Here is a 27533-nt window from a genome sequence, read left to right on the forward strand (position 1 = left end):
CTAGGTGAGCAAGTTTTTCTTTTCTTCTTTCCTTTCCTTTTCCTTTTGTTTTCTTTTCTTACTTTTTTTTTTTTTGCTTTGAAGTATAGAGTACTAATTCAGAAAAGCAGCATTCTTTGATTAGCTTCATCTGGCAGATTTCTTTGTATATATGGCAGGAAATTAGTAAGTATCTGTTGAATGATTAAATCAGGGACCTAAAGGTTCTATAATTTAGAATGATGTAGGAAAAAGTATCATTTGTGGGGTGCGGTGGCTCACACCTGTAATCGCAGCACTTTGGGAGGCTGAAGTGGGTGGATTACTTCAGGTCAGGATATCGAAACCAGCCTGGCCAACATGCTAAAACCCCATAGCTATTACAAATGCAAAAATTAGCTGGGTGTGGTGGCACACTCAGTATAGATAATATACAAAATCAATCTTGAATTATAATTATATGCAAGTACTTTAGAAAGGGTAGGATCAAACCACTCTGGGAGTTCAGAGGAGAGAATAATAGAAACTTCAGAAAAGGCTTGAGAAATGGGATAGGCATTTGAGGCTGACTTTGAAGAATGGAAATATTTTTAATAAGCAAAGGACCAAACTAAAGGAAATCTCAGACTGATTTCCATGAAAATGAAAGAGTCCATTGTCACTACAATCCAGCTCCACTAATATGTCTGTATCTTGACCATATGCAACATCCCAGCCATTGCACTCCTGTTCTCTACACTCAGATTGCTCTTCAACACCTCTTTACCTGTTTAATCCTTATCCTTAGACCTTCCTTTGAAATGTTACTTTTTCAGGGAAGACATGTCTTTGTGGCACTCATAACTGTCATTATTAATTATTTGTTTTACAAGTAATAGACTGTATTCTTTAACAAGGAACAGACAGTATCTTGCTTATTCACTCCTGGATTCCTAATGCCTTATTAAATAAATATTTGTGGCACGGTTGCAAAAAATAAAGGACTAAATGAATGAAGGGGGGATTTTTTAGAATATTTTCTTTAGTGTATTAGTAAATTTGCCATGTCAACACTTGGAGCGTGAGACCTTGATGGAGTTACATTGGCATTTACATTTTCCTTTTCTTTTTCTGTTTTTTTCTTTCTTTGCTGGCTTGTTTTGAGTCAGGGTCTCACTCTGCAGTCCAGGCTGGAGTGCCTGGAGCAATCATGGCTCACTAGTCTTGACCTCCCAGACTCAAGTGATCCTTCAACCTCAGTCTCCTTGGTAGCTGGGACTACAGGCAAGTGCCAAATGTCCAGCTAATCTTTGTATATTTTTTTTTATTTTTAGTATTATACTTTAAGTTCTAGGGTACATGCGCACAACGTGCAGGTTTGTTACATATGTATACTTGTGCCATGTTGGTGTGCTGCACCCATCAACTCGTCAGCACCCATCAACTCGTCATTTACATCAGGTATAACTCCCAATGCAATCCCTACCCCCTTCCCCCTCCCTCCTCCCCATAATAGGCCCCGGTGTGTGATGCTCCCCTTCCCGAGTCCAAGTGATCTCATTGTTCAGTTCCCACCTATGAGTGAGAACATGCGGTGTTTGGTTTTCTGTTCTTGCGATAGTTTGCTGAGATGATGGTTTCCAGCTACATCCATGTCCCTACAAAGGACAGGAACTCATCCTTTTTTATGGCTGCATAGTATTCCATGGTATATATGTGCCACATTTTCTTAATCCAGTCTGTCACTGATGGACCTTTGGGTTGATTCCAAGTCTTTGCTATTGTGAATAGTGCCTCAATGAACATACGTGTGCATGTCTTTATAGCAGCGTGATTTATAATCCTTTGGGTATATACCCAGTAATGGGATGGCTGGGTCATATGGTACTTCTAGTTCTAGATCCTTGAGGAATCGCCATACTGTTTCCCGTAATGGTTGAACTAATTTACAATCCCACCAACAGTGTAAAAGTGTTCCTATTTCTCCACACCCTCTCCAGCACCTAATACCATAAAAACCCTAGAAGAAAACCTAGGTAATACCATTCAGGACATAGGCATGGGCAAGGACTTCATGTCTAAAACACCAAAAGCAATGACAACAAAAGCCAAAATTGACAAATGGGATCTAATTAAACTAAAGAGCTTCTGCACAGCAAAAGAAACTACCATCAGAGTCAACAGGCAACCTACAGAATGGGAGAAAATTTTTGCAATCTACTCATCTGACAAAGGGCTAATATCCGGAATCTATAAAGAACTCAATCAAATTTACAAGAAAAAAACAAACAACCCCATCAAAAAGTGGACAAAGGATATGAACAGACATTTCTCAAAAGAAGACATGCATACAGCCAACAGACACATGAAAAAATGCTCATCATCACTTGCCATCAGAGAAATGCAAATCAAAACCACAATGAGATACCATCTCACACTAGTTAGAATGGCAGTCATTAAAAAGTCAGGAAACAACAGGTAATCTTTGTATTTTTATTGGAGATGAGGTTTCACCATATTACCCAGGTTGGCCTCAAACTCCTGGGCTCAAGCTATCTAACCATCTTGGTCTCCCAAAATGCTAGGATTACGGGTCTGAGACACAGCTCCCAACCTTCATTTTCTTCTTTGTCAATGCCTCTGAGCCACACTGTTCTGAAAGTTAGTTTACACAGTGCATTTAGTTATTCTTTTCTCCTTCTCTTAGGGTAGTGGCTAAGAGCCTACCTTTGGCGCCAGATGCCTGGATTCATTCCTGGCCATGCAACTTCCTATTTGTGTGAACCAAACTACTTATTTTTTATGCCTCAGTTTTCTCACTTCTAAATATAACTTCTAAGAGCCCCTATCTCAAAGACTCCTGTAAGGGCAAAAAAAAAAAAAAAAATCATTTGCAAATCTCCCAGACCTGTGCCTTGCACAGAGTAAACATCAAAAATGTTAACTTTGATTAATATCATTATACCTACTTAAAACACATAATAAGGTCAAATATATATATATATATATTTGCCCACCAAGAATAAATACTCCAAATATATTTTCCTGAAATGTAGACTAACCTTGTCTTTATTGATAGTTTTTTTGTTTGTTTGTTTGTTTTTTCTTTTTTGTTCTTGTTGTTTTGAAACGAGATCTTGTAGTATTGCCCGGAGTGGTTTCAAACTCCTGAGCTCAATTGATCCTCCCCCCTCAGCCTCCCAAGTAGCTGGGACAAGAGGTGTGTGGCACCATACTTGGCCATAGTTTTTTAAGATTTGATATTTTAATGTATTTTAAAAACTCATTAAGCTTTGCTACTTATGTCATCCCTGGCTTGAAATTGCTTCATTGTGTCTCTATAATTTTCAAAATCGAGAACAAAGGACAGGAGGCACTATATGATTGGGACACCATTCACTTCACTTTGTTTTATATTTTTGCATTGTATTAATGTTTCTTTCTCAAATAATACCAATAATCATATATTCTGAAATTTCTAATGTTAAAATGTAAAATTTACAAATAAAGCAAAACTCCCCAATGCAAACTACTCTCAAACTTAGTCCTCTCTCCAAAGGTACTACTGTACTCAGTTTTGGGCGTTTCCATCATGTTGGCATTAATATATAGAATTTAGCTCCACAAAGCACCAAGAGTGTAGTGGGTGCTATCTCAGGTGCTTTACATGTACAAAAATTATTCAGCAATCACCATAACTCTCTGAGATAAGTAGGTAAATACTTTTATTACCTCTTTTGTATAAAAGAAGAAACTGACACTCAGAGAAGTTAAGTAACTTTCCCAAGGTCACACAGCTAGTGAAGGGTTGAGCTTAGACTCAAATCAGACTCGTCTGTTCCAACTTTACCCTTTTAACCACTATACTCTTTTGTCTCTCACCACCTTGTACAGGTATTTGGTATAGATTACAGCTAAATGGTTCTACAACTTGCATTTTTCATTCAGCAACACATTATGAAAAGCTTTCCATATCAGCACATATCTGTTTCACTTAAAAAACGAACACTACCACCAGACAAGAAAAATCTACATTGTATTTAATAGGACAAATTCTGTATCAATTCTCTAGCTGCTGGACCGATTGTTTCAGTTTGTTGTAGTTAATATTCTTTTATTTGCATGATTTTTCTGTATAATGTGAGGAGAGAGTGGAGAGCTACAAGTATATTTATTTGGTTCTAGGATATGTGCATTTAAATTGTTATAAATGCTGCCAAACTATTCCCCTCCCCATTTCCACTCTTATAAGCACTTCTGTTTTAAAAATTACATTGGCTGTTTGTAGATATTTATTCTTCCAGATGAATTTTAGAATTCTAATATCAAATTTTTAAGTTCCATAAACAAGTCTGCTGAGGTGTCACTATTTTAAAAGCCTCAATTTTTACTGTTCTCAAGCATGGATCTTAGGCTTTGAGATAAAAGCTAGTTGCCATCCTCTGTGTGTTTCATGTGCTTTTACATTTCTGGGCATTTGCACAGGCTATGCCCTTAGCTGCAAATACCATTCACCCCCCACCCCCACCCCAACTGTGTCCCGGTTCTAGAAAACCCAGTTCAAGAGTCCGCTCTACAAGTTTGTGATGTTGTCTTGACTTGCCTCCCCCAAAACTCCTCCTGAGTCAGCAACCCCTCCCTGTGCTGTCTTGGCTCCCCAAGAACACCTCTCCTGGGTGCTTCACTTGATTGTCACAACCACCAGCCCTTGACCTCCTGAGGAATGGGGACTGAAACTCTTAAGAAGAGCACCTGATTCACAAATTCATTGTCCCAACAAATATTGATTGGTCAAATGCTAAATTCTAGGATTGTTCTAAGCACTGGGGTATGGCAGCAAACAAAAGAGTGCACCTTCTCCCAGGGGACTTATCGTCTAGTTGGAGGGCCAATGAAAAAAAGACAAGTACTTAATATGTTTTATGTTAAACAGATGAGTAATATGGAGAAACATGAGCCAAGGTTAAAAGACAGAGTGGCTAAAATTAGGGGGTAACAGAGTGCTATTTTAGGTAGGGTGATAGGGGAAATCTCTCAAAAAACGTGACATTAGACCAGAGGAGGAGTAAGTCATGCAGATATAATTCAGAATACTGTTCCAGGCTGAAAGGGCAGTGTGTGCAAAGATGGTGAGGAGTATTCTTGGGCAGAATGTAAAATGCAGATTTTGAGAGGTGACCTGGGGTTTCATATATGGCACTGTGGGCTTTGGTGAGGATGATGGAATTTACAGAGTTAGGTGGGAAGCCATTGGAGAGTTATAGTTGAAATCTGGTTTTAAAACAACATTCTGGCTAGGAAGTTAGCAGTGGTCTTTGAAGAAAATAATAACAGAAAGAAATTAAATTTTAAAATCTATTCTTTTCTTATTTTTCAGGAAACTACACTCTGAGAATTGATTGTACACCACTGATGTACAGCTTGGTATACAACCTAACAAAAGAGGTATATAAGTTCTACGAGTGATGTTTTCTTGAGGTATTATTATGTTAAACATTGGTGTCGTTTTATAACTTCTTGTCTTCTTTTCATATAACAAATATGACATCCCATCTCCACAGACCATCACATCTAGTAAACTGTTTATACAGATTGCCTTATTTCTCACCACACCACTGTGAGGTAGCCCATGAGTAGCATCATGTCTACCATCTCCATTCTTAAAACAGTGAAACTGAGCTCAAAGAACCCCGGCCACCAAAGTCACACATAACTTGTACAGTAGCCGAACCAAGTCTTGGTTCTATGGCTCAATTCCTTAATTTAAAAACTTGTTCATACTCTTCAGTATAGTGATACCAATTAATTCAGGACACAGGAATCATTAAATGTTCTAAATGATTGAGAAAGAATATTCATAAGAATACCAGGTGCTGGCTTCCAGGAATAGAGGCTAGATGAGACCACAATTACTTTTTTTCAGATAGGGATTATAAATAAAATTTAAATGCCATTAAGCTTTGGTTTCAAAAGAATGGAATGGAGGAGTGACCAAGATGACTGACTAGAAGCAGCTATGGTGTGTGGCTCTCACAAAGAGAAAGGGAACGGGCAAGTAAATACAGCACCTTCAACTGAAACGAATAGGTACTCGCATTGGGACTAATCAAGGAAACAACCCAACCAAAGGAGAATGGAGAAAAGCAAGGCATGATGACAGCCCACCTGGAAATGACACAGAGTCAAGGGAACCTCCTCCATCCAGGAAAATGATGAGTGAATGTGCAACCCCAAGAAACCATGCTTTTTCCATGGATCTTTGCAGCCCTTAGGTCAGCAGATACCCTTGTGAACCCACCCCACCAGGGCCTTCAATCTGACACACAGCTGCATGGAGTCTTAGCAGAGCAGCCACTCAGGCATGCATGGAGACACAGGAGCTTTAGATATTCCAGCTTTCCAGGCTTCATGGCAAAAGTAGCTGCAACTCCAGCAAAGCAGGAGGTTAGACACTCATACATACCCATAAAAAAGAGGCTGAATTCAGGGGCCTGAGCCGCAATGGTCTGCAGGCCCCACTTCTACAGCATCTCACAGGATAAGACCCACGGGCTTGGATTTCCAGCCAGCCACGGGTAGCAGTGTTGCGCCTACCTGGGAAAGAGCTCTTGGGTGGTGGGGGGAGCTGGGAGTGGAGATAGAGGGGTGGGCTGCCATCTTTGCTGTTTGGGTGGCTTAACCATTCCAACCTTTAGGCTTTGGAGAGCCCAAGGTGACTAGGGGTGGAAGCAGTACCCCAGCACAGCACAGAGGCCCCACAAAAATGTGGCCAGACTGTTTTATAAAGCAGGTCCCCAGCTGCGTTCCTCATCAACGGGTGGAGCCTCCCAACCAGGGTTTCTGGCTACCCCCACTGGTGTTCTCTGGCTGAGAGAGGTTTTAGGACACCCCAGGATGGAGCTCCCAGGAGGGGCAGACCACCATCTTTGCTATTTGGGTGACTTAGCCATTCCAGGTTTCAGACTTAGGAGTGTCCAAGACAACCAAGGGCTGAAGTGGACCCCCACCACAGCATAGTTGCTCTACAAAAATGTAGCTAGACTACTTTTTTAACTGGGTCCCTGATCCTTTTTCTCCTGTCTGGGTAAGACCTCCCAATGGGGTCTCCAGCAACCTCCTACAGGTCTGTTCAGGCCGGCAACACGTCTATGACTCTCTGGGATGGAGGTCCCAGAGTAAGGAGCAGGCTGCATTCTTTGCTGTTTCATAGCCTTCACTGATGATTCCTCCAGGTACTGTAAAATCTAAGGCAACTAGAGATTGGAGTCAAACCCCCAGCACAACACAGCAGCCCTGCAGAAAAGTGGCTAGACTGTTTAAAAAAGAAAAGAAAAAGCTCCATCCAAAGGTCACCAACCTCAAAGATTGAAGGCAGATGAGCCCACAGAGATGAGAAAGGATCAGTACAAGAACACTGAAAACTCAAAATGCCAGAGTGCCCTCTTTCCTACAAATGACTGCATCACTTCTCCAGCAAGGGTTCGGAACCGGGTTGAGGTGCCTGAAATGACAAAAAGAGAATTCAGAATATGGATAGAAACAAAGTTTACTGAGCTAAAGGAGTGTGTTATAACCCAATTCGAGGAAGTTAAAATTCATGTTAAAATATTGCAGGAACTGACAGTAAAAAAAGCCAGTATAGAAATGAATACAGCTGAACAACACACTACAGCAACTTCACAATGCAATCACAAGTATTAATAGCAGTGTAGACCAAGAGAAGGAAAGAATCTTAGAGCTTTAAGACTGTTTTTCTGAAATAATACAGGCAGGCAAGAATAGAGAAAAAGCAATGAACAAAACCTCCAAGGAATGTGTGATTATGTAAAGAGACCGAATCTATGACTGACTGGTGTACATGAAAGAGATGGGAAGAATGGAACCAGCTTGGAAAACATATTTCAGTACATAATCCATGAGAACTTTCCCAACATAGCTAGACAGGCCAACATTCAAATTCAGGAAATGCAGAGAACCTCAGTAAGATACTCCTTGAGAAGATGATCCCCAAGACACACAATCATCAGATTCTCCAAGGACAAAAATGAAAGAAAAAATGTTAAAGGCAGCTAGAGGGAAAGGCCAGGTCACCTACAAAGGAAAGCCCATCAGACTAACAGTGGATCTCTCAGCTGAAACCCTACAAGCCAGAAGAGATCGGGGGCCAATGTTCAACATTCTTAGAAAAAAGAAATTCCAATCCAGAAATTCATATCCGACCACATTAAGCTTTATAAGTAGAGGAGAAATAAGATTCTTTTAAGAAAAGCAAATGCTGAGGGGATTTGTCACCACCAGACCTGTCTTACAAGAGTTCTTGACAGAAGCACTAAATATGGAAAGGAAAGACTGTTGCCGGTCACAACAAAAACACACCGAAGTATACAGACCAGTGAGACTATAAAGCAATCACGTAAGTCTGCAAAATAACCAGCTAACATCATGATGACAGGTTTGAATCCAAACATATCAATGCTAATCTTATATGTAAATGGGCTAAATACACCAGTTAAAAAACATAGAGTGGCAAGCTGGATAAAGAACCAGGACCTATTGGTATCCTGTCTTCAAGAGACCCATCTCACATGCAATGACACATATAGATCAAAATAAATAGATGAAGGGAAATCTACCAAGCAAATAGAAAACAGAAAAATGCAGGGGTTGCAATTCTAGTTTCTGACAAAACAGACTTTAAACCAACAAAGATGAAAAAGGACAAAGAAGGGCGTTACATAATGCTAAAGGCTTCAATTCAACAACAAGAGCTAACTGTCCTAAATATATATGCACATAACACAGGAACACCTAGATTCATAAGGCAAGTTCTTAGAGACCTCCAAAGAAACTTAGACTCCCACACGATAATAGTGGTAGACCTTAATGGCTGATTGAAAACAGTAATTAATTTTCAAGACATAAAATTAACAAAGATATTCAGGACCTGAACTGAGTACTTGATCAAATGGACCTGATAGATATCTACAAACTTCTCCACCCAGAAACCACAGAATATACATTCTTCTCATCAGCCCATGGCACTTACTCTAAAATTGATCACATAATTGGAAGTAAAACACTCCTCAGCAAAAGCAAAAGAACTGAAATTAAAAACATCTCTTGTACCGCCATGCAATCAAATTCAAAATCAAGAGTAGAAAATTCACTCAAAACTATGCAATTCCATGGAAATTGGATAACCTGCTCCTGAATGACTTGTGGGTAAATAATGAGATAAAAGCAGGAATCAAGAAGTTCTTTGAAACTAATGAGAACAAAGATATGACATACCAGAACTTCTGGAACACAGCTAAGGCAGAATTAAAAGGGAAAAGTATAGCACTAGATTCTAACATTAAAAGTTAGAAGTACCTGGTCAGGCGCGGGGGCTCACGCCTGTAATCCCACACTTTGGGAAACCGAGGAGGGCGGATCACAAGGTCAGGAGATCGAGACCATCCTGACTAACATGGTGAAACCTCGTCTCTACTAAAAATACAAAAAGCTATCCGAATGTGGTGTGGTGGCATGCGCCTGTAGTCCCAGCTACCCGGGAGGCTGAGGCAGGAGAACACTTGAACCTGGGAGGTGGAGGTTGCAGTGAACTGAGATCATGCCACTGCACTCCAGCCTGGGCAACAGAGCAAGACTCCGTCTCAAAAAAAAAAAAAAAAAAAAACTTAGAAAGATCTCAAGCTAACAACCTAATATCAAAACTAAGTGTACTAGAGAACAAAAACAAGCCCCAAAGCTAGCAGAAGACAAGAAATAACCAAGACCACAGCTGAACTGAAGGTGGTAGAGACATGAAAAACCCTTCAAAATATTAATGAATCCAGGAGCTAATTTTTTGAGAAAAAATTAATAAAATAGAGTGATAGCTAGACTAATGAAGAAAAGAGATAAGATTCAAATAAACACACTCAGAAATGATAAGGGGGAATATTCCCACTGACCCCACAGAAATACAAACATCAGAGAATGTTATAAATACCTCTATGCACATAAACTAAAAAATCAAGAAGAAATAGTAATTAGCTGAGTGTGGTGGTAGGTACCTGTAATCCCAGCTACTAGGGGGGCTGAGGCAGGAGAATCGGGTGAACCCGGGAGGCAGAGGTTGCAATGAGCCAAGATTGCGCCATTGCACTGTAGCCCAGGCGACAGTGCGAGACTCCATGTCAAAAACAAAAAAAAGAAAAGAAAAAGAGGCCGGGCGCGGTGGCTCAAGCCTGTAATCCTAGCACTTTGGGAGGCCGAGACGAGCGGATCACGAGGTCAGGAGATCGAGACCATTCTGGCTAACACGGTGAAACCCCGTCTCTACTAAAAAAATACAAAAATCTAGCCAGGCGAGGTGGCGGGCGCCTGTAGTCCCAGCTACTCCGGAGGCTGAGGCAGGAGAATGGCGGGAACCTGGGAGGCGGAGCTTGCAGTGAGCTGAGATCCGGCCACTGCACTCCAGCCCCGGCGATAGAGCGAGACTCCGTCTCAAAAAAAAAAGAAAAAGAAAAAGAAAAAGAAAAAAGGGGATAAATTCCTGGACACTTACACCCTCCCAAGGCTGAACCAGAAAGATTGAATCCCTGAACAAACCAATCATGAGTTCTGAAACTGAGGCAGTAATAAATAGCCTTCCAACCAAAAAAAGCCGAGGACTAAATGGATTCACAGCTGAATTCTTCCAGAGGTACAAAGAAGGGCTGGTACTATTTCTATTGAAACTATTTCAAAGTAATTAGGAGGAGAGACTCCTCCCTAACTAATTCTGTGAGACCAGCATCATCCCAAAACCAAAACTTGGCACACACAAAAACAACAAAAAAAATTGAGGCCAATATCTTTGATGAACACTGATGCAAAAATCTTCAACAAAATACTGGCAAACTGAATCCAGCAGCACATTAAAAAGCTTATCCACCACAATCAAGTAGGCTTCATCCCAGGGATGCAAGGTTGATTCAACATATGCAAATCAATAAATGTGATTAATCACATAGGCAGAACTAGAAACAAAAACCACATGATTATCTCAATAAACACAGAAAAAAAGCTTTCAATAAAATTGAATATCTCTTCATGTTAAAAACTATCAATAAACTAGATATTGAAGGAACATACCTCAAAGTAATAAGAGCCATATATGACAAACCCACAGCCAACATCATACTGAATAGGCCAAAGCTGGAAGCAGTCCCTTTCAAAACTGACACAAAATAAGTATTTGTTCTCTCATCACTCCTATTCAGCATAGTATTGGAATTGCTGGCCAGGGTGATCAGGCAAGACAAAAAAATAAAGCTCATTCATATAAAAAGAGAGGAGGTCAAAGTATCCCTATTTGCAGATGACATGATTCTATATCCGAGAAATTCCATTGCCAAAGCCCAAAAGCTTCTTAAGCTGATAAGCAACTTCAGCAGTCTCAGGATACAAAATCAATGTGTAAAAATTGCTAACATTCCTATACACCAACAACAGACAAGCCAAGAGCCAAGTCACAAATTAACACCCATTCACAATTACCACAAAAAGAATAAAACACCTATGAATACAGCTTACTCAGGAGGTAAAAGATCTCTACAAGGAGAACTGCAAACCACTGCTCTTAGAAATCAGAGATGACATATATTCAAATGGAAAAACATTCCATGGTCATGGATAGAAAGAATCAACATCATCAAAATGGCCATCTTGCCCAAAGTAAATTATAGATTCAGTGCTATTCCTATTAAACAATCATTGACATTCTTCACAGAATTTGAAAAATCTATTTCAAAATTCATATGGATCCATAAAAGAGCCCATATAACCAAGGCCATCCTAAACAAAAAGAACAAAAAGCTGGAGACATCAAACTATACTATAAGGCTACAGTAACCAAAACAGCATGGTACTGGTACAAGAACAGACATTGCAGTTTATTATATATTATTGAATAACTTTGGCAACTCTACTGGCAGGAAACAATATTAAATTGAATACTTTCCCTTAACCAGCTTGCTTCTTTTTATTTTCTTTGTTGTGAGAGGATAAATTGTTTTGATTGTAGTATCTTTTAATTCAGAAAAATAGACAAAAAGATCATACACTATGCCATTCATCTAAAGACAGTGGCTTGGTATGAATTTGGTGTAGCATGTTTATGCTATGCACTTCATACATTTATTTTTATAATATAGTTCACCTATATATAATAACATGAGTATTTTCCCATTTGTCAGAAACTTATAATTCTTGATGACTGCTAATGTATGGATAGCATCCCTTGTTTTTGCTGAATTGTGGCTTATTCACTTCTGGTTAATGGATATCTAGTTTTTAATATATCTGATTTACAAGTATTCTCTTTTTTTCTTTTAATTTGTGTAGCTGGAAAGCCCTGATGAAGGCTTTGAAGGCAAATCTCTTTATGAAAGTTGGACTGAAAAAAGTCCTTCCCCTGAATTCAGTGGCATGCCCAGGTAAACAAATGAATGAAATTTCCACTGAATTCAGTGTGGGATTGTTTTGAAAATAAAAGCGTATTTTCTTTCAACTATGAATGAAAAATTAACTTTAAAAATGGTCTAAAATCTGATAAAGGAAAAGCATTCCTTTGGTTCACAAATAAAATTTACTGTGTGTTTTGTAGTTAAATCTGCAGGACATCAAAACGTGATTTGTCTTTAGAATATGTAATATATACATATGGAACATTTCAACAGATTATATAGATTGGTCATTTCTTATATGAAATGTGTGGGATGAGAAGTATTTTGGACTTTGGATTTTTTTTTAAGATTTTGGAATATTTGCATTATACTTACTGGTTGAACATCCCTAATCTGAAAATTCGTAATCTGAAATGCTTCAGTTAGCATTTCCTTTCAGTGTCGTGTAGGTGCTTAAAAACTTTTGGATTTTGCAGCATTTTAAAAAATTTTCTTATCTTTAATTTTTGTGAGTATGTAGTAGGTGTATATATTTTTGGGGTGCATGAGCTATTTTGATACAGATTTTGGATTTTTGGATAAGGGATGCTCAACCCCTGATAGACATAATGGTGAAAAGTAATTCTCATTTTTTCTGTCACCTCATCACCTTGTAATTATTCTTTTTCTGAATATCATATAGTTAACAAATATTTTTCTTACTGTAATAAAAATGCAAGCATCACTTCAACATTGGTTGTATCTTCACAAGCAAGGGAAGAAGAATAAATATCTCAGTACTCTGAGTTTATCGATGTTAACAGCACAAATTATTTATATCATAAAGGGCAAATTTATGTCCAAATTATCTGAAAAATATTTGCTTTTCACTCTCTTATGTACAACAGATAAAGATGATAAATGGAATGAAATAATCTTAAGGAAAACGTTTTCCAAATTCAGAAACCTTTAACAAAATGTGACATAAAATAGTCATTCCTACACAAAATAGTCTCATAGAAGGAGATATTTTGTGATGAAAATTAATATTCTTTTCATGTTTTTGCTGCATGTCTAAATCTGTATGTTTAAAATTACATTTATAATAGAATGGAGTTTAGTTTAATGAACATGTAATCTGTACTTAATGAACAAATTACTTTGAAATAATTATGTTGTTTTATCTCTAAAAGGATAAGCAAATTGGGATCTGGAAATGATTTTGAGGTGTTCTTCCAACGACTTGGAATTGCCTCAGGCAGAGCACGGTATACTAAAAATTGGGTAAGTGAATCTAAATTATTCAAGATTATTTATGAATATGTTGTAACTAAACAAATAATTCTGACTCCAAAAAGTGACTCAAACGTTAGTTGAAAGCAAAGAGAAGTCTCAGTGGTTGACAGTATCGCTACTACATAGGATAACTCTGTATCTAGTATTCCTACCCTAAATTCAAGTGTCAGTTGGTATCAATACTCATGTCTGCAAATGTGAACTTCCGTGTACTCCCTTAAACATATTTTCTGTTTCATTTGGTGGCACTGCATTCACTCAGTCATTTAAGTTGAAAATGTAGGAATTGTCTTTGATTTCACCCTCCTCCTTATTCAAAATTAATCAGTATCTCCCCATTATCATTCAAAATTAATCAGTGTATTTGAATTTCCATCTCTTACTATATCTCTAATTATTAAACAAATAACGTCATTAAACAAATGAAAAATTTGTTTAAGAAAGAACAGACTATATATATTAGTCTGTTCTCCTGCTCCTAATAAAGACATACCCGAGACTGGGTCATTTACAAGGGAAATATGTTTAATTGACTTACAGTTTCATATGGCTGGGGAGGTCCCACAATCATGGCTGAAGGCGAATGAGGAGCAAAGTTACATGTTACATGGCAGCAGACAAGAGAGCAGGTGCAGGGGAACTTCCCTTTATAAAACCATTAGATCGCATGAGACTTATTCACTGTCAGGCGAGCAGGGCAGGAAAACGTCTCCCCCATGATTCGGTTACCTCCCACCAGGTCTCTCCCATGACACGTGGGGATTATCATAATTCAAGTTGAGATTTGGGTGGGGACACAGAGCCAAACCATATCAGTATAATACACTTTGAACGTGTAAAAGTCATGATTCCTTTTCTTCTGTTGTAGATTTTATATATATATATATATATATATACACACATACACACATACATATAGTTTTCATTTTCTTCAAAGTAAAATGGGTACATAGTTTATAAAATGTCAAGTAGTTTTATAAGAACACTGTTTTATAATTAAAAACAATTGTTTCTTATTTCCATTTCATATTCATACCATCCCTGATTTCTGTTAATCAGATGAAACCTTTGTCAGCTTTTATGATATGTCCATATTTATAAGTAATATTTTAATCCTGATACGTCTTCATTTTTAAATTTTATGTTATAAAGAAAAATCATTCTCACACTTATAAAAATGGTAAGGAAGAGTTCATTCAAAACTGTTCCAATAAGAATATTGCAATAATAAGAGATTTAGCTCAATTCTAAATACAGAAAAGACATTTGGCGATTTAGAGTTGACATTAAATTTCTATAAGTCTTTCCTCACAGGCTATTCTTCCCAGATGGAAAATCTTCAATCTCCTGTCTGTGAGGTAGGAAGTTAGGCAGAGTTATATGGGAGCTGATAGTGAGGATAAATGTTAATATTGTCTACATTTTACTATGAAAAACATTACAACAAAGAAAGTCAGATGACCACCTAAAGTTTTTGGTAGTAAGTCCTGAAGCCAAGATTCAAACCCTGGCAGGGTAATTCCAGAATCCCAGTCTCTTCAGCACATCAGTACATAAAATGTTCTTTTACATTAATAATAAAAAATAAACATCTTAATGGTCGAAAGTGATAAACCAGCAATTCACAATTTGAAAAGTCGTTCCTTCTACCTATACTTTTGGTTTTCCTGACACCTGTCTGGGCCTCCCTTCTCTCTCCTTAGTGAGACTTTAGATCCACTACTGCACTCCTCACCACTTAGACTCTCTAGCCTTCAGCACACTGTTTGTCAGACAATCATTTATCCATGGAATTTTAGTGATTAAACAATTTAGTGTCTTCTCCTATATAATATTGTGTAATACTTATTTACTTGCCTTTAACAATTTCTCTTATTTTTACCCAAATGCAAGATTGTCTTGTCTTGTTTTTTCAGATTCTAAGAATGCAATCTTCTGCATTCTTAGAGGCAAGCCTGTTTGGTCCCTTTGAAATATTTTTTAAATAGTATTTGTTATATCATATACACATATTTTAATTGGTACAAGCCTGGAGTGTGTTTACGTATCATAATATTAGCTGTTTAGTAAGTAGCTTATTGAGATGCTTAAGTACTTTCCTTGATCCATCACTGACCAATCTTACTAATACTAATAGTAAATATGGTGCTAATCATTTTATTGTACGCTATCCTATAAGAGACATGTTTTGTTATTTTTTCTGTAGGAAACAAACAAATTCAGCAGCTATCCACTGTATCACAGTGTCTACGAAACATATGAGTTGGTGGAAAAGTTTTATGATCCAATGTTTAAATATCACCTCACTGTGGCCCAGGTTCGAGGAGGAATGGTGTTTGAACTAGCCAATTCCATAGTGCTCCCTTTTGATTGTCGAGATTATGCTGTGGTTTTAAGAAAGTATGCTGACAAAATTTATAATATTTCTATGAATCATCCACAGGAAATGAAGACATACAGTGTATCATTTGGTATGTTACCATTCCTTTTTCAAATTCCTCATCTGTATGGTTCTGTTAATCTCCAAAACATAATGGGCTATCTTAGGTCATTTATTATTGATTGCTATTTCAAGTGATCCAATATTCTGCTTATGTCTATAAATGTGTTTTTCATTTTATGGATGCTCACATCTTATAATATAAAAATATAAATACCCTGTAAAACACAAAAGATGATGGCTTCTATATTGTTCCTTTTCTTGAACTATAGAACAATGCCATTAGAAATTACGTTCTTTAAGCATTTGATGATCCCAATTTCTATTTCAGATTCACTTTTTTCTGCAGTAAAGAATTTTACAGAAATTGCTTCCAAATTCAGTGAGAGACTCCAGGACTTTGATAAAAGCAAGTACGTTCTGTATCTATATCTATCTATATCTGTGTCTATATCTACACACACATATATATATTTAAAAGGAAACTAACATCGCTGTTGCTGAACTAGCTTTGGGAATTTCTTGCTGTTTTCTGTTTTTTAAATTTGTTTTACTTTAAGTTCTGGGATACATGTACAGAACGTGCAGCTTGTTACATAGGTAGACAAGTGCCATTTCCTGCTGCTTTCTGTCTTTCCACTCTAGCACATCCTATGTAGGGCTGCCCTACTCAAAAGACCTACTTTTGACATTTGGAGTGGCAATTGTGCTGCTGAGAAATGTCAGTCCCTCCTTCCTGCCATTTGATCAGTTACAACACACTCTGCTTAACAATGAAGGGCCTTCACTGTGTGACCCCAGCTGTTTCCAGTTTTATTTCTTGTTTTTTCAGTATCTGTACATCATAACTCAGCCAGACTATTTAATTTTCAAAGCATGATTTCTTTCTGCCTCTTTTTTTTATTTCATTACCTCCACAAAGAGCTCCTTATTTCCACTTCCATCTGGCAAAATTCTATTTATCCAGAATAGCAAATATTGTGAAGTCATTAATTTTGGAAATGTTAAACATTTAGGATTAATTCTGTGTAAGATTACACAAGTACAACACAATTTGAACAAAATTTTAAGATGGCAGGAAAAATACTTGGTGAGAATACTAAGGTAATTTTTTTAAAGTAGAATTTTGAGGGCACAGATATGTGTATTAAATATAGTATCATGATGTAAATATCAAATCCCTAGGAGCTGATGTAAGGATACATAAAAAGATCAGAGTAGATGATGTAGAAATAGGCTCAGTGATATATAAGGAAGTATTAGTAATAAACGATACAGCAAAAATCAATTGGGAAAGATTAGTCAATCATAACATTGTATAAACTATGTTAGTACCTGCTATAAAATTAAACTCAGAATCGCATGTCACATTGTATGCTCACATAAACAACAGCTGTAAAGAATTTTTTAGTAAAAATGGAAATTTCTTGAAAGACAGATGCCAAGTTTAGAAGCAGTGGGGAAATGATGCAATCATATTTGAGATCATTAAAATGGTTCAGAATATGAAAATTAATATTCAAAAGAAAAGTTAAGAAAGTTGAAAACTTATTTTCTAGCAAAAATGGAGAGTAATATATACATTATAAAAATATTTTTTGAAAATTAATTTAAATAGTCCAAAAGAACAAACTGAAAATATCTGTAAGAAACAAGACAAATAATTATAAAAATGTTGTCGAAGAAACACCTGTAAAGAAACATAGCAAAATATTGCAGTTCACTAATGCATAATTCAGAAATACAAATGAAAGTAATGTGACGTTACTTTTATAACACATTAATACCAATTTAAACCTTGGTTGTGCCCACTGCTGTAGCTGGTACACTGAAGCATATGGTCTCCATGCTTTTCTGATAGCATTATGAATTATTTTAGCTTTTTTGAAAAAGATAGATACATATTGCTAATGTGTTCAAGAACCGTCACAGAGTCCTGTGCTTTGACATAGGTTTTCCATTTCTTGAATTATTTCTTAGGAAAAAGTCTCTGTTTTGGAAAAGAAAGACTGCCCGGAGAAAGATTTGAAGTATAAAATTATAATAGCCAGTAATTCAAAGTAACCTAATGCCTAAGAGAAGAGAAATTGCTAAAAAATTTGATATTCACCAATGTGAACATTTTATAATACTTAAAATGGATTATTAGAAATACAATATAATAGAAGATACTTAGAATAAAATATGAAGTAAGCAGAAAGTTTATAAAATTGTAAATATAGTTTGATTAACTTTTACTTAACAAATATAGGAAAAACTTAAAGGGAATTTAAGGAATTATTTTAATAATTATAATTATGTTATCCTCAGGGAATATTGGAAGAATTGTTTTCCTATTCTTTCCAATTCTTTACAATTTTTGTATGTGGGTAAAAAAGTCAACAATGAGAAATACATTTTAAGGAGATCCCAAACACCATGTATTCTATAAAACTGGTTTTCTTTTTGTATTTAAAAGAAAAAATATTTTCTCCCTCTGACAAAATGCCTTATGGTTTGAATTCTGGTTTGTTTAGGACACTTGTTGTTTAGCACACTCAGCTTCCCCTTCCTTTATTATTTCTACAGTTGTTTTATTTTCTCTAAATGATAGTAAAGATCCACTCTGTTCCCTATGTATTTACAAATTCTGAAACACCTGCACAGTGCATTGCACATAATAATAGTAAATTCTAACTAAGTAAATTAAACTGAATGTTGAATTTCTCAACCAAAACTTTGAAATCTAAGGAAGAGACATGTCTTCATCCTGCTTTTCTTGTATTACTTCTTGTCCCATCAAAGAATATAAGATGTTGACACAGGATACAGAGAAAGAGAAGTGTGTGTGTGTGTGTGTGTGTGTGCATGCGCGCACGCGCAAATGCATGCATTTACATGTGTGTAGCCACATGAGTTTTTGTACTTGTAGCAATGCTTTGTGAATTTGATTCTGAAACCCATAGCATCTTATTGAAATTATCCTTCATTCGATTGTCTCAACTGTTTATGGGAGCTGCTAACAGGTATTCTGTGTTTAATTTACCTTTATACTATCACAGAATCTGAATTCATGATGCTAAATACATAAATATTAAAAATAGCTCAAATCCAAATTATGGGGATTTAAGTTGTTCCTGTTTTCCTTTTGTCAGCAAGGTGCAGTTGAAAGAACAATACCGACCTCCTATTTCACTCTAAAACTTTCTAGTGTGAATTTAGGCAAGTTATTTAACTCATGATCCTTTGTTATCTCATCTACAAAATGGGGCTATTACCCTGCCCACTTTGCAGAATCTCTCTGAAAATTAAAAATCACATTTTGTATAAACATTCAGAACAGTAATTGGCACATAGGAAATGATCACTAAATGCTAACTGTTAGTAAAACAAAATTATAAAAAGCAAGAGGGAAATTAATGAACAAGATGATTTATGCTTTCTTATTGTAATGATTTTTTCTCATTACTTAATTAAATTATGAAAGAATTGGTATATTAAATTCAGTAACTCATTGTTGAAGTATTCAGGGCTTGCTGATAAGCTTTCAATTATATTGAATCATTCTTACTACAAAACAACCTCAACACTCCTTTTGGAATGTAAGTTCTGTAAAAGCAGGGAGTGTTTGATACATAGGAGGTATCTAAATATTGTTAAAAGGCTGAAGTAATCATCATCTCTTGTGTTCATAATAGGTTTAGCTTTAAAAATGAAAGGAATATTGTTAGTTATCACTTGGTAAATAATTCTAATTTGCCAGGCATCTTACTAAACATTAGCAGGTCATCTTATTTTAATATTGATATTACTTCAGTGAGTAGATTACTAGGATACCTAAGGTGAAGAAAATCTTGCCTTATTATGCCAATGTAAATAAAAATCACTATTATTTTTTCCATTGGCACATACGGCTGTTTCTGTGCTTTTATAAGCCTCAGCAGTATTTTATAGGATTTTAAAAATGTGATAGCTATGTATTGTATTGTTCTTAATTTGCATATTACAGAATGTTAAAATTTGCAATTGACATTTGAACAACAGTGATTTGAACTGCACAGGTCCACTTATACATGAATTCTTTTTTCCATTAATATAGTGAGCCCTCTCTATCCATAGATTTCATTAGCAAGCAAATGCAGATGGAAAATTCAGTATTATTCACTGTAATCCCAGGTACTCAGGAAGCTGAGGCAGGGGGATTGCTTGAGCCCAGGAGTTTGAGACTATACTGAGCTATGATCAAGCCACTGCACACCAGCCTGGGCAACAGAACAAGACTCCATCTCTTAAGAAGACAAAATAAAATACAGTATTGATGGACTAAAACCCACATATATGGGGGACCGACTATTCTTGTTATTTTTAAATATGGAAATATAATGTATGGGAATATAATGTAATGAGAAACTAATGAAAAATATAAAGTAAGAGAATTATAGAAACTTAAAAAACAACTGTTACATTCCGTTTAAACTACTAGCCATGTGTTCCGTAAACATTTTCTATTTTATATAATTGCCTATCTCATTGTCTTAACAATATGAAGACTAAGATGTCAAAGAGGGATTAAGCATGTGGTAAGAGTTATACTGGGGGCAGCTAACCCAAGGGAGATCAGATGTGGCTTCAGATTCCACATACACAGCTACATTTCCTCATTGAGGCAGAACAAGTTAATCCAGAAAGTCATATCACACTCCAAGAATGCTGTACTTAAACCATTCTGAAAATCACTTGAAATGATACAATTTTAAGTAACTTTTAGACTTAAATCTGGATCATTATACCAAGAGATCAATTTAATTTCTTTTATAGTTTGTTCATTCTCACCCTGTTAATTCCACAGAGGAGGAGGGCCAACTTTTCATATACATGTGTCTTCCTTGCAGGACTTTAGTATGCACAAATTTTGGTGTAGGGGGTGGGCCTAGAAGCAATTCCTGGAGATAACTAAATTCAGTTTTGTTCTGAAATTTTTATTTTCTGCATAGAAATATATTTTCAAGAAGTTATAATTATATTCATTTTCTTTCTCAGCCCAATATTATTAAGAATGATGAATGATCAACTCATGTTTCTGGAAAGAGCATTTATTGATCCGTTAGGGTTACCAGACAGACCTTTTTATAGGTAAGAAAAGAAAATATGACTCCTTTCTATAATATCACTGTTTCTTGTAATTATTTTTATTTTTTTCATTGTGGAAAGATATTGTAGTTGATTTCTTGCAAGCAAATGGAAAATTTCAAAATATGTGTAGGAAGTTATAGTGGTATTATTTCTTCATATAATGTAATATGATTTTTGCATATCTTTATTTTGAGTATCTTTGTTCTGATTATAATAGAATATATGTTTATTTTAGAAAATATAGCAGATCCATAAAGCCACAGCAGGAAATAAAAATCTCCCCAATTTTATCAGAAAAATATAAAATCATGGTTATATTCTTGTGTGCATAATTTTAGCTCCTTTCCTATTTTAAATATATTTTTGCTTATGTATACACACAACCCAAACATCTCTCTATATATTATATATACAATAAGTTTATATTTATTTATTCTTTTCTCTAATGTTGATATTTAGAGATTTTATTTCCTCCTAAATCCTGACAGTTGAATTTTTTCCTGCCAAACATTGACTGTCCCCAGGTTGATTTTCTAAATATTGCAGAATGAAATAGATCATTGGACAGCCAGAAATGGCCCTAACTTTCTTTCTAGGGATTATAAAAGGTTCTGGCTTGGTAGTAAGAGCATCTTCAAACAGGTTGACTGGATCGCCAATGGCAGTATATTTTTATCCATCCCCCACGCCCTTTTTTTTTCCTCTCCATCCAAGTACTAACCAGGCCCGACCCTGCTTAGCTTCCGAGATCAGACGAGATCGGGCGCGTTCAGGGTGGTATGGCCGTAGACTCCCTTTTTTTTTTCCTAAGAGACAGGGTCTCACTCTGTCTCCCAGGCTAGAGTTCAGCTGTGCAGTTGTAGCTCACCGCAGCCTCAGACTTTTGGGCTCAAGCAATCTTCCCACAGCAGCCTCCCAGGAAGCTAGGACAACAGACACATGCCACCATGTCCAGCTAATATGTGTACTTTGGTTTGTAGAGACAGGGTGTCCCTATGTTGCCCAGACTTGTCTAGAACTCCTGGCCTCAAGCAATCCTCCCACCTCGGCCTCCCTAATACATGGGATTACAGGCATAAGCTACTGCTTCTGGCCTTATCTACCTCTTTACTTTGGAGTTTGTCCTTCTCTTCTATGGGCTATTACATGAAATGTCTTCTTAGCCCATTCTATAAAACATTTTCTGCCTTGGTCATGTGGAACATTACAAAATTGTTTTTGATGATTCTTCAAACTCTATGTTGAGTATTCTAACATGATAGTGTGGATTTTTTAAAAATGACAAACACAATATAGGGTTGGCTGATCACAAACAAGGCTGTAATGATCACAATTGTGCTATAATGTAGGAGGTAGCATGATATATTAAAAAATCAGCACTTGTCATGTGTTTTGAGACAAATCATTTAGTTACTTGATCTCTCAGACCTCAGTTTCCTCCTCTGTGAAATACTAATATCAACTGTGTAGAGTTTATTTCTAATCATTAGAAAAATTGTAAGTAAACATTAAATACCAATACCAAACATGATTGCTGTGGTTACTATCATCATTTTTACTTTTGTAGCACTGAACCACTTTAAGTTATTTGTTTGAAATAAAAATATAATTAATTACTATAGATTTCACACAATAGTCTTCAGAGATGATTGAACTTGGAAGTTCAGTTGACAAGTGGCTTGTTCAAATTGTTATAGAAATATGCAATCCAGGAATTGCAGAGTGCTCCTGTGTTTCTCTTGTATGTCATTTAGGTACCTAATAAACAGCAAACGATTTTATCAACAGGCATGTCATCTATGCTCCAAGCAGCCACAACAAGTATGCAGGGGAGTCATTCCCAGGAATTTATGATGCTCTGTTTGATATTGAAAGCAAAGTGGACCCTTCCCAGGCCTGGGGAGAAGTGAAGAGACAGATTTCTATTGCAGCCTTCACAGTGCAAGCAGCTGCAGAGACTTTGAGTGAAGTGGCCTAAGAGGATTCTTTAGAGAATCCATATTGAATTTGTGTGGTATGTCATTCAGAAAGAATCATAATGGGTATATTGATAAATTTTAAAATTGGTATATTTGAAATAAAGTTGAATATTATATATAGTTATGTGGGTGTTTATATATGTGTGTTTATATTGTTTCTTTTGTCTTGTCCCTATGGATTAAAAATTAAAAATTGAATTTCATAATTATAAGAGGTTATTCTGAAGTGGAAAAATTTAACTCAGTATTAAATCTAAGGAGAATGGCATAATACAGTAAAACTCGCATCTGGCATTATCAGGTAATCAAGTCTAATCTATTCACGTCATTTCACACATAAGAAAACATCAGTATGTCATAGAGCACACCGGGGAATATGCACAAGACTATTCCAAGCCAGAGGCCTCACGGCCTGCCTGGTCACCCAAGGCTGAGAAGATCACTATCTCAGCACACCAGTTGGGAAATGGATCAAATTACACTTTTAGTAAATGTAATCACTCTATAGTATAAGAAATAATTATTTTTTAAATGTATATAAAAGGCTATAGTATAACATATATGTATAGTAATTAAATGAACATTTGTGAACCTAATAGCCATATGAAGAATATAACATTTCCAATATCTTTGGATGCCCCATGTACTAATGACAGTTATGCTTTTCCATTTTCTTGAATTTTATGTTTATTTATCTTTCCTCCATTATTTATAATTGTACCACACATGGCTGTATTCTTTACATGTTTTGGCATTATACATTTTTGAACTTTTTATAAAGACAGTCATACCATGTGTATTTCTCAGGTACTTGATTTTTTTCATTGGCTTTTAAGGGTTCAAATATATTATCACTGTGGCTATAGTTTGCCTTATTTTGTTGATCTAGAACATTCATTCACATGAGAGTAAGATCCAGGGTCCATCAAGACAGAGAAAACATACAGTAATGTGAATAGGGAAAGTTAATGTAAAGAATTATTAACTGTTACAGCATTGGAGCAATGAAATATTGCCTAGTAATATGTAAAGAGAGGTCTCAAGAATATGTGATGAGCAGATATAAGGAATTGCTCTTATCTCCATGGTGAATTTGGAGCAGCCAATGAAGAGTGCCCTCACACTGTGGCCTCGCTCAATGTTAAGAAGTTCCTATGGTGTTGCCCTTGAACCTGCTTCAAATTGATACTTCAGAACTCCCCAGAAACTTGTGTTCTGGGCCACTGTGTGAAGCTGTTTATGAAGAAATGTCAAGCCAGAGGGGCTTTACTACAAATTTGGCAAAGGACAGTTTCAGGAGAAGCCCTTGGCCACTGGGTTCTCCTGGCCACCATGAACTTCAGGAAGTGGGTGCCAGAGCAGCAGCCACAGAATCTGGGCACTGGTGTAGGCCTGTATGCCCTCCGTGTCAGATGCTGGAGATGTCATTTACATTGCCAGAGTTTGCCAAGGTGCACACAGAAAGCAGATTGGAAAGCACCTTCTTGGAACATCTCTCCAATGCCTTCTACTCACGAAGTTTAACATCATAACACGTGACAAAGAACAACCATTTAATGGGCCCAGATCTATTTATGAAGACAATCAAGAGTGAGTTTGGAGTGGATAACCCAAAGTTGGATAACTGGTGAATAATAAACTATATTTATTCATTTTCTGCTGGTATATGTTTGGAATGTTTTATATGTTTTGTTTCTGTGAACATGTATCCTAATGCAAATATTCAAGAGAATCTCTTTCCTGACAGTATCTACCTATAGGTTGAATGTCTGTGTTGTAAAGTTTGTGCATCTTCAATTTTACAGTGCCAAGCTGTTTCAAAGTGATTTTATTTATTTATATTCCCACTGGCAAAGTAATCATGTTATTCAAGATAAAAAACAAGTATGGAAGATTGTGTCATGTTAAAGAAATACAAAGAACTCAGTGTTATCAGAATCCAAGGGATTTGTGGGAAGAACAATCCATACATTGAGCACCAAAACAACACATAAGGCTTAGAAGACATCCAGAGGAGTGTAACTACTTTCCTGTAGTTTATCAAAAGCCCATAATAAGGTTAAGCAGGATAGGGATATGGGCATATTTGCATTTCAGAAAGCATTCTGGCCTAGATGGATTAGAAGGGCATCAACCCAGCAAAAGATAAGAAATTTCTTTCTTTTTTTTTTTTTTTTAAAATACAGGGTCTCACTGTCACCCAGGCTGGAGTCAATGGTACAATCCCAGCTCAGTGTAACCTCTGCTTCCTCGGCTCAGGCGATTCTTCAGCCTCAGACTCCCAAGTAGCTGAGATTACAGGTGTACACCACCATGCCTGGCTAATTTTTGTATTTTTTGTAGAGATGGGGTTTTACCAAGTATCCCAGGCTGGTCAAGAACTCCCCGGCTCAAAGTATCAACCCTCCTTGGCCTCCCAAAGTGGTGGGATTACAGGCAGGAGTCACCATGCCAGGTCCCAAAATATTTTCTTATGACAACAGTTGCCATGTAGGCTTTATCCCCAGAAAAGATAAGACTACCCTCATCCTTCAGGTCTCAGCTTACATGTCATCTCTTCTAGGAATACTTCCAGAATGACTGCCCCTTCCCTTATATTCCTTACTAGACCATAAGCTCCTCAGAGACTGAGTCTTGTTTTTTATTTTGGCTTCAATCTCTATCAGTATGGAGAGTCCATAGATGGCACTCATTTTGTGAGTAATCAGAGTAGCGTGCATGTGAGACTTTCTGAGACATTCTGTGCTTTGAAAATAAAAGCTGCACTGCATACTAGGATTTCCACAATGCCTTTGTTACAGGGTTTGGCTGAGCATGCTAACAGGCTTTTTGTCATGTCATTGTTAGAGAGTTGGACAATATTGTAGATGTAGGATAAGGTGAATAAAACTATTCTAAAAAATGGACCAAAACCTACATAATACTTGAAAGCTTTGTCAACTTTCAATCGATTCTGCAAGCATGCAATAAGCATCCCCCCAAATTATTATATGTAATTCGGTGGCTTAGGAACATACTTTGGCAACATATTTAATGTCACTGTCATTCATAAGAGGTATTGCAATGACAGGAACACAATTGTTTTGTTTTTGTTTTTGTTTTGAGACAGGGTCTCTCTGTCACCCAGGCTGGAGTGCATTGGCGCGATCTAGGCTCACTGCAACCTCTGCCTCCTGGGTTCAAGTGATTCTCCTCTCTCAGCCTCCTGAGTAATTGGAACTACAGGCACCTGCAGCCATGCCCAGATAATTTTTTTGTATTTTTAATAGAGACGGGGTTTCACTAGGTTGGCCAGGCTGATCTCGAACTCCTGACCTCAGGTGATCAACTGCGTCCACCTCCCAAAGTGCTGGGATTACAGTTGGGAGTCACCTCGCCTGACCAGGAACAGAGTTTTTAGAGACAGACTGCTTGGGGTCCAACCCTAGTTCTCCCACTTACTTACAGTATGGCTATGGACAAATTATTAAAGCTTTCTGTTACTAAGAAAGTCAATGGTAGCTTGATGGCGATAGCATTGAATCTATACATTACTTTGGGCAGTATGACCATTTTCACAATATTGAGTTTTCCCATCCATGAGCATGGGATGTTTTTTCATTTGTTTGTGTCCTCTCTTATTTCCTTGAGCAGTGGTTTGTCGTTTTCCTTGAAGAGGTCCTTCACATCCCTTGTAAGTTGCATTCCCAGGTATTTTTTTCTCTTTGTAGCAATTGTGAATGGGAGTTTACTCATGATTTGGCTCTCTGTTTGTCTATTATTGGTTTATAGGAATGTTAGTGATTTTTGCACATTGATTTTGTATCCTGAGACTTTGCTGAAGTTGCTTATCAGCTTGAGGAGATTTTGGGCTGAGACGATGGGGTTTTCTAACTATATAATCACTTCATCTGCAAATAGGGACAATTTTACTTCCTGTCTTCCTATTTGAATGTCCTTTATTTCTTTCTTTTGTCTGATTGCCCTGGCCAGAATTTCCAATACTATGATGAATTGGAGGAATGAGAGAGGGCATCCTTGTGCCGGTTTTCAAAGGGAATGCTTCGAGTTTTGCCCATTCAGTAAGATATTGTCTGTGGGTTTGTCATAAATAGCTCTTATTATTTTGAAATACCTTCCAACAATACCTAGTTTATTGGGTGTTTTTAGCATGAAGAAGTGTTGAATTTTATCAAAAGCCTTTTCTGCATCTATTGAGATAATCATGTAATTTTTGTCATTGGTTCTGTGCATGTGATATATTATGTTTATTGATTTGCGTGTATTGAACCAGACTTGGATCCCAGGGATGAAACCAACTTGATCATGGTGGATATGCCTTTTAGTGTGCTGCTG

At 36.8% G+C, this 27533-nt stretch overlaps 1 protein-coding gene across 2 annotated transcripts in view; it reads left to right on the forward strand.

Moving 5' to 3' along the window:
* The window catches only part of FOLH1B (folate hydrolase 1B), a 69713-nt gene extending 46395 nt beyond the window's left edge, over nt 1–23318 (forward strand). For both annotated transcript variants that reach the window (XM_033205826.1, XM_033205827.1), the window contains exons 13-19: nt 5336–5403; nt 12331–12422; nt 13565–13655; nt 15874–16138; nt 16439–16520; nt 21127–21219; nt 23008–23318. In XM_033205826.1, the coding sequence (XP_033061717.1) occupies nt 5336–5403; nt 12331–12422; nt 13565–13655; nt 15874–16138; nt 16439–16520; nt 21127–21219; nt 23008–23197 (881 nt within the window). In that variant the 3' untranslated portion in view covers nt 23198–23318. The remainder of the gene's footprint in view (nt 1–5335; nt 5404–12330; nt 12423–13564; nt 13656–15873; nt 16139–16438; nt 16521–21126; nt 21220–23007) is intronic.
* The last annotated feature ends 4215 nt before the right edge of the window (nt 23319–27533 follow it).

This window comes from Trachypithecus francoisi, unplaced genomic scaffold (assembly GCF_009764315.1).
Source record: "Trachypithecus francoisi isolate TF-2019V2 unplaced genomic scaffold, Tfra_2.0 Lachesis_group8, whole genome shotgun sequence".
NCBI lineage: Eukaryota > Metazoa > Chordata > Mammalia > Primates > Cercopithecidae > Trachypithecus > Trachypithecus francoisi.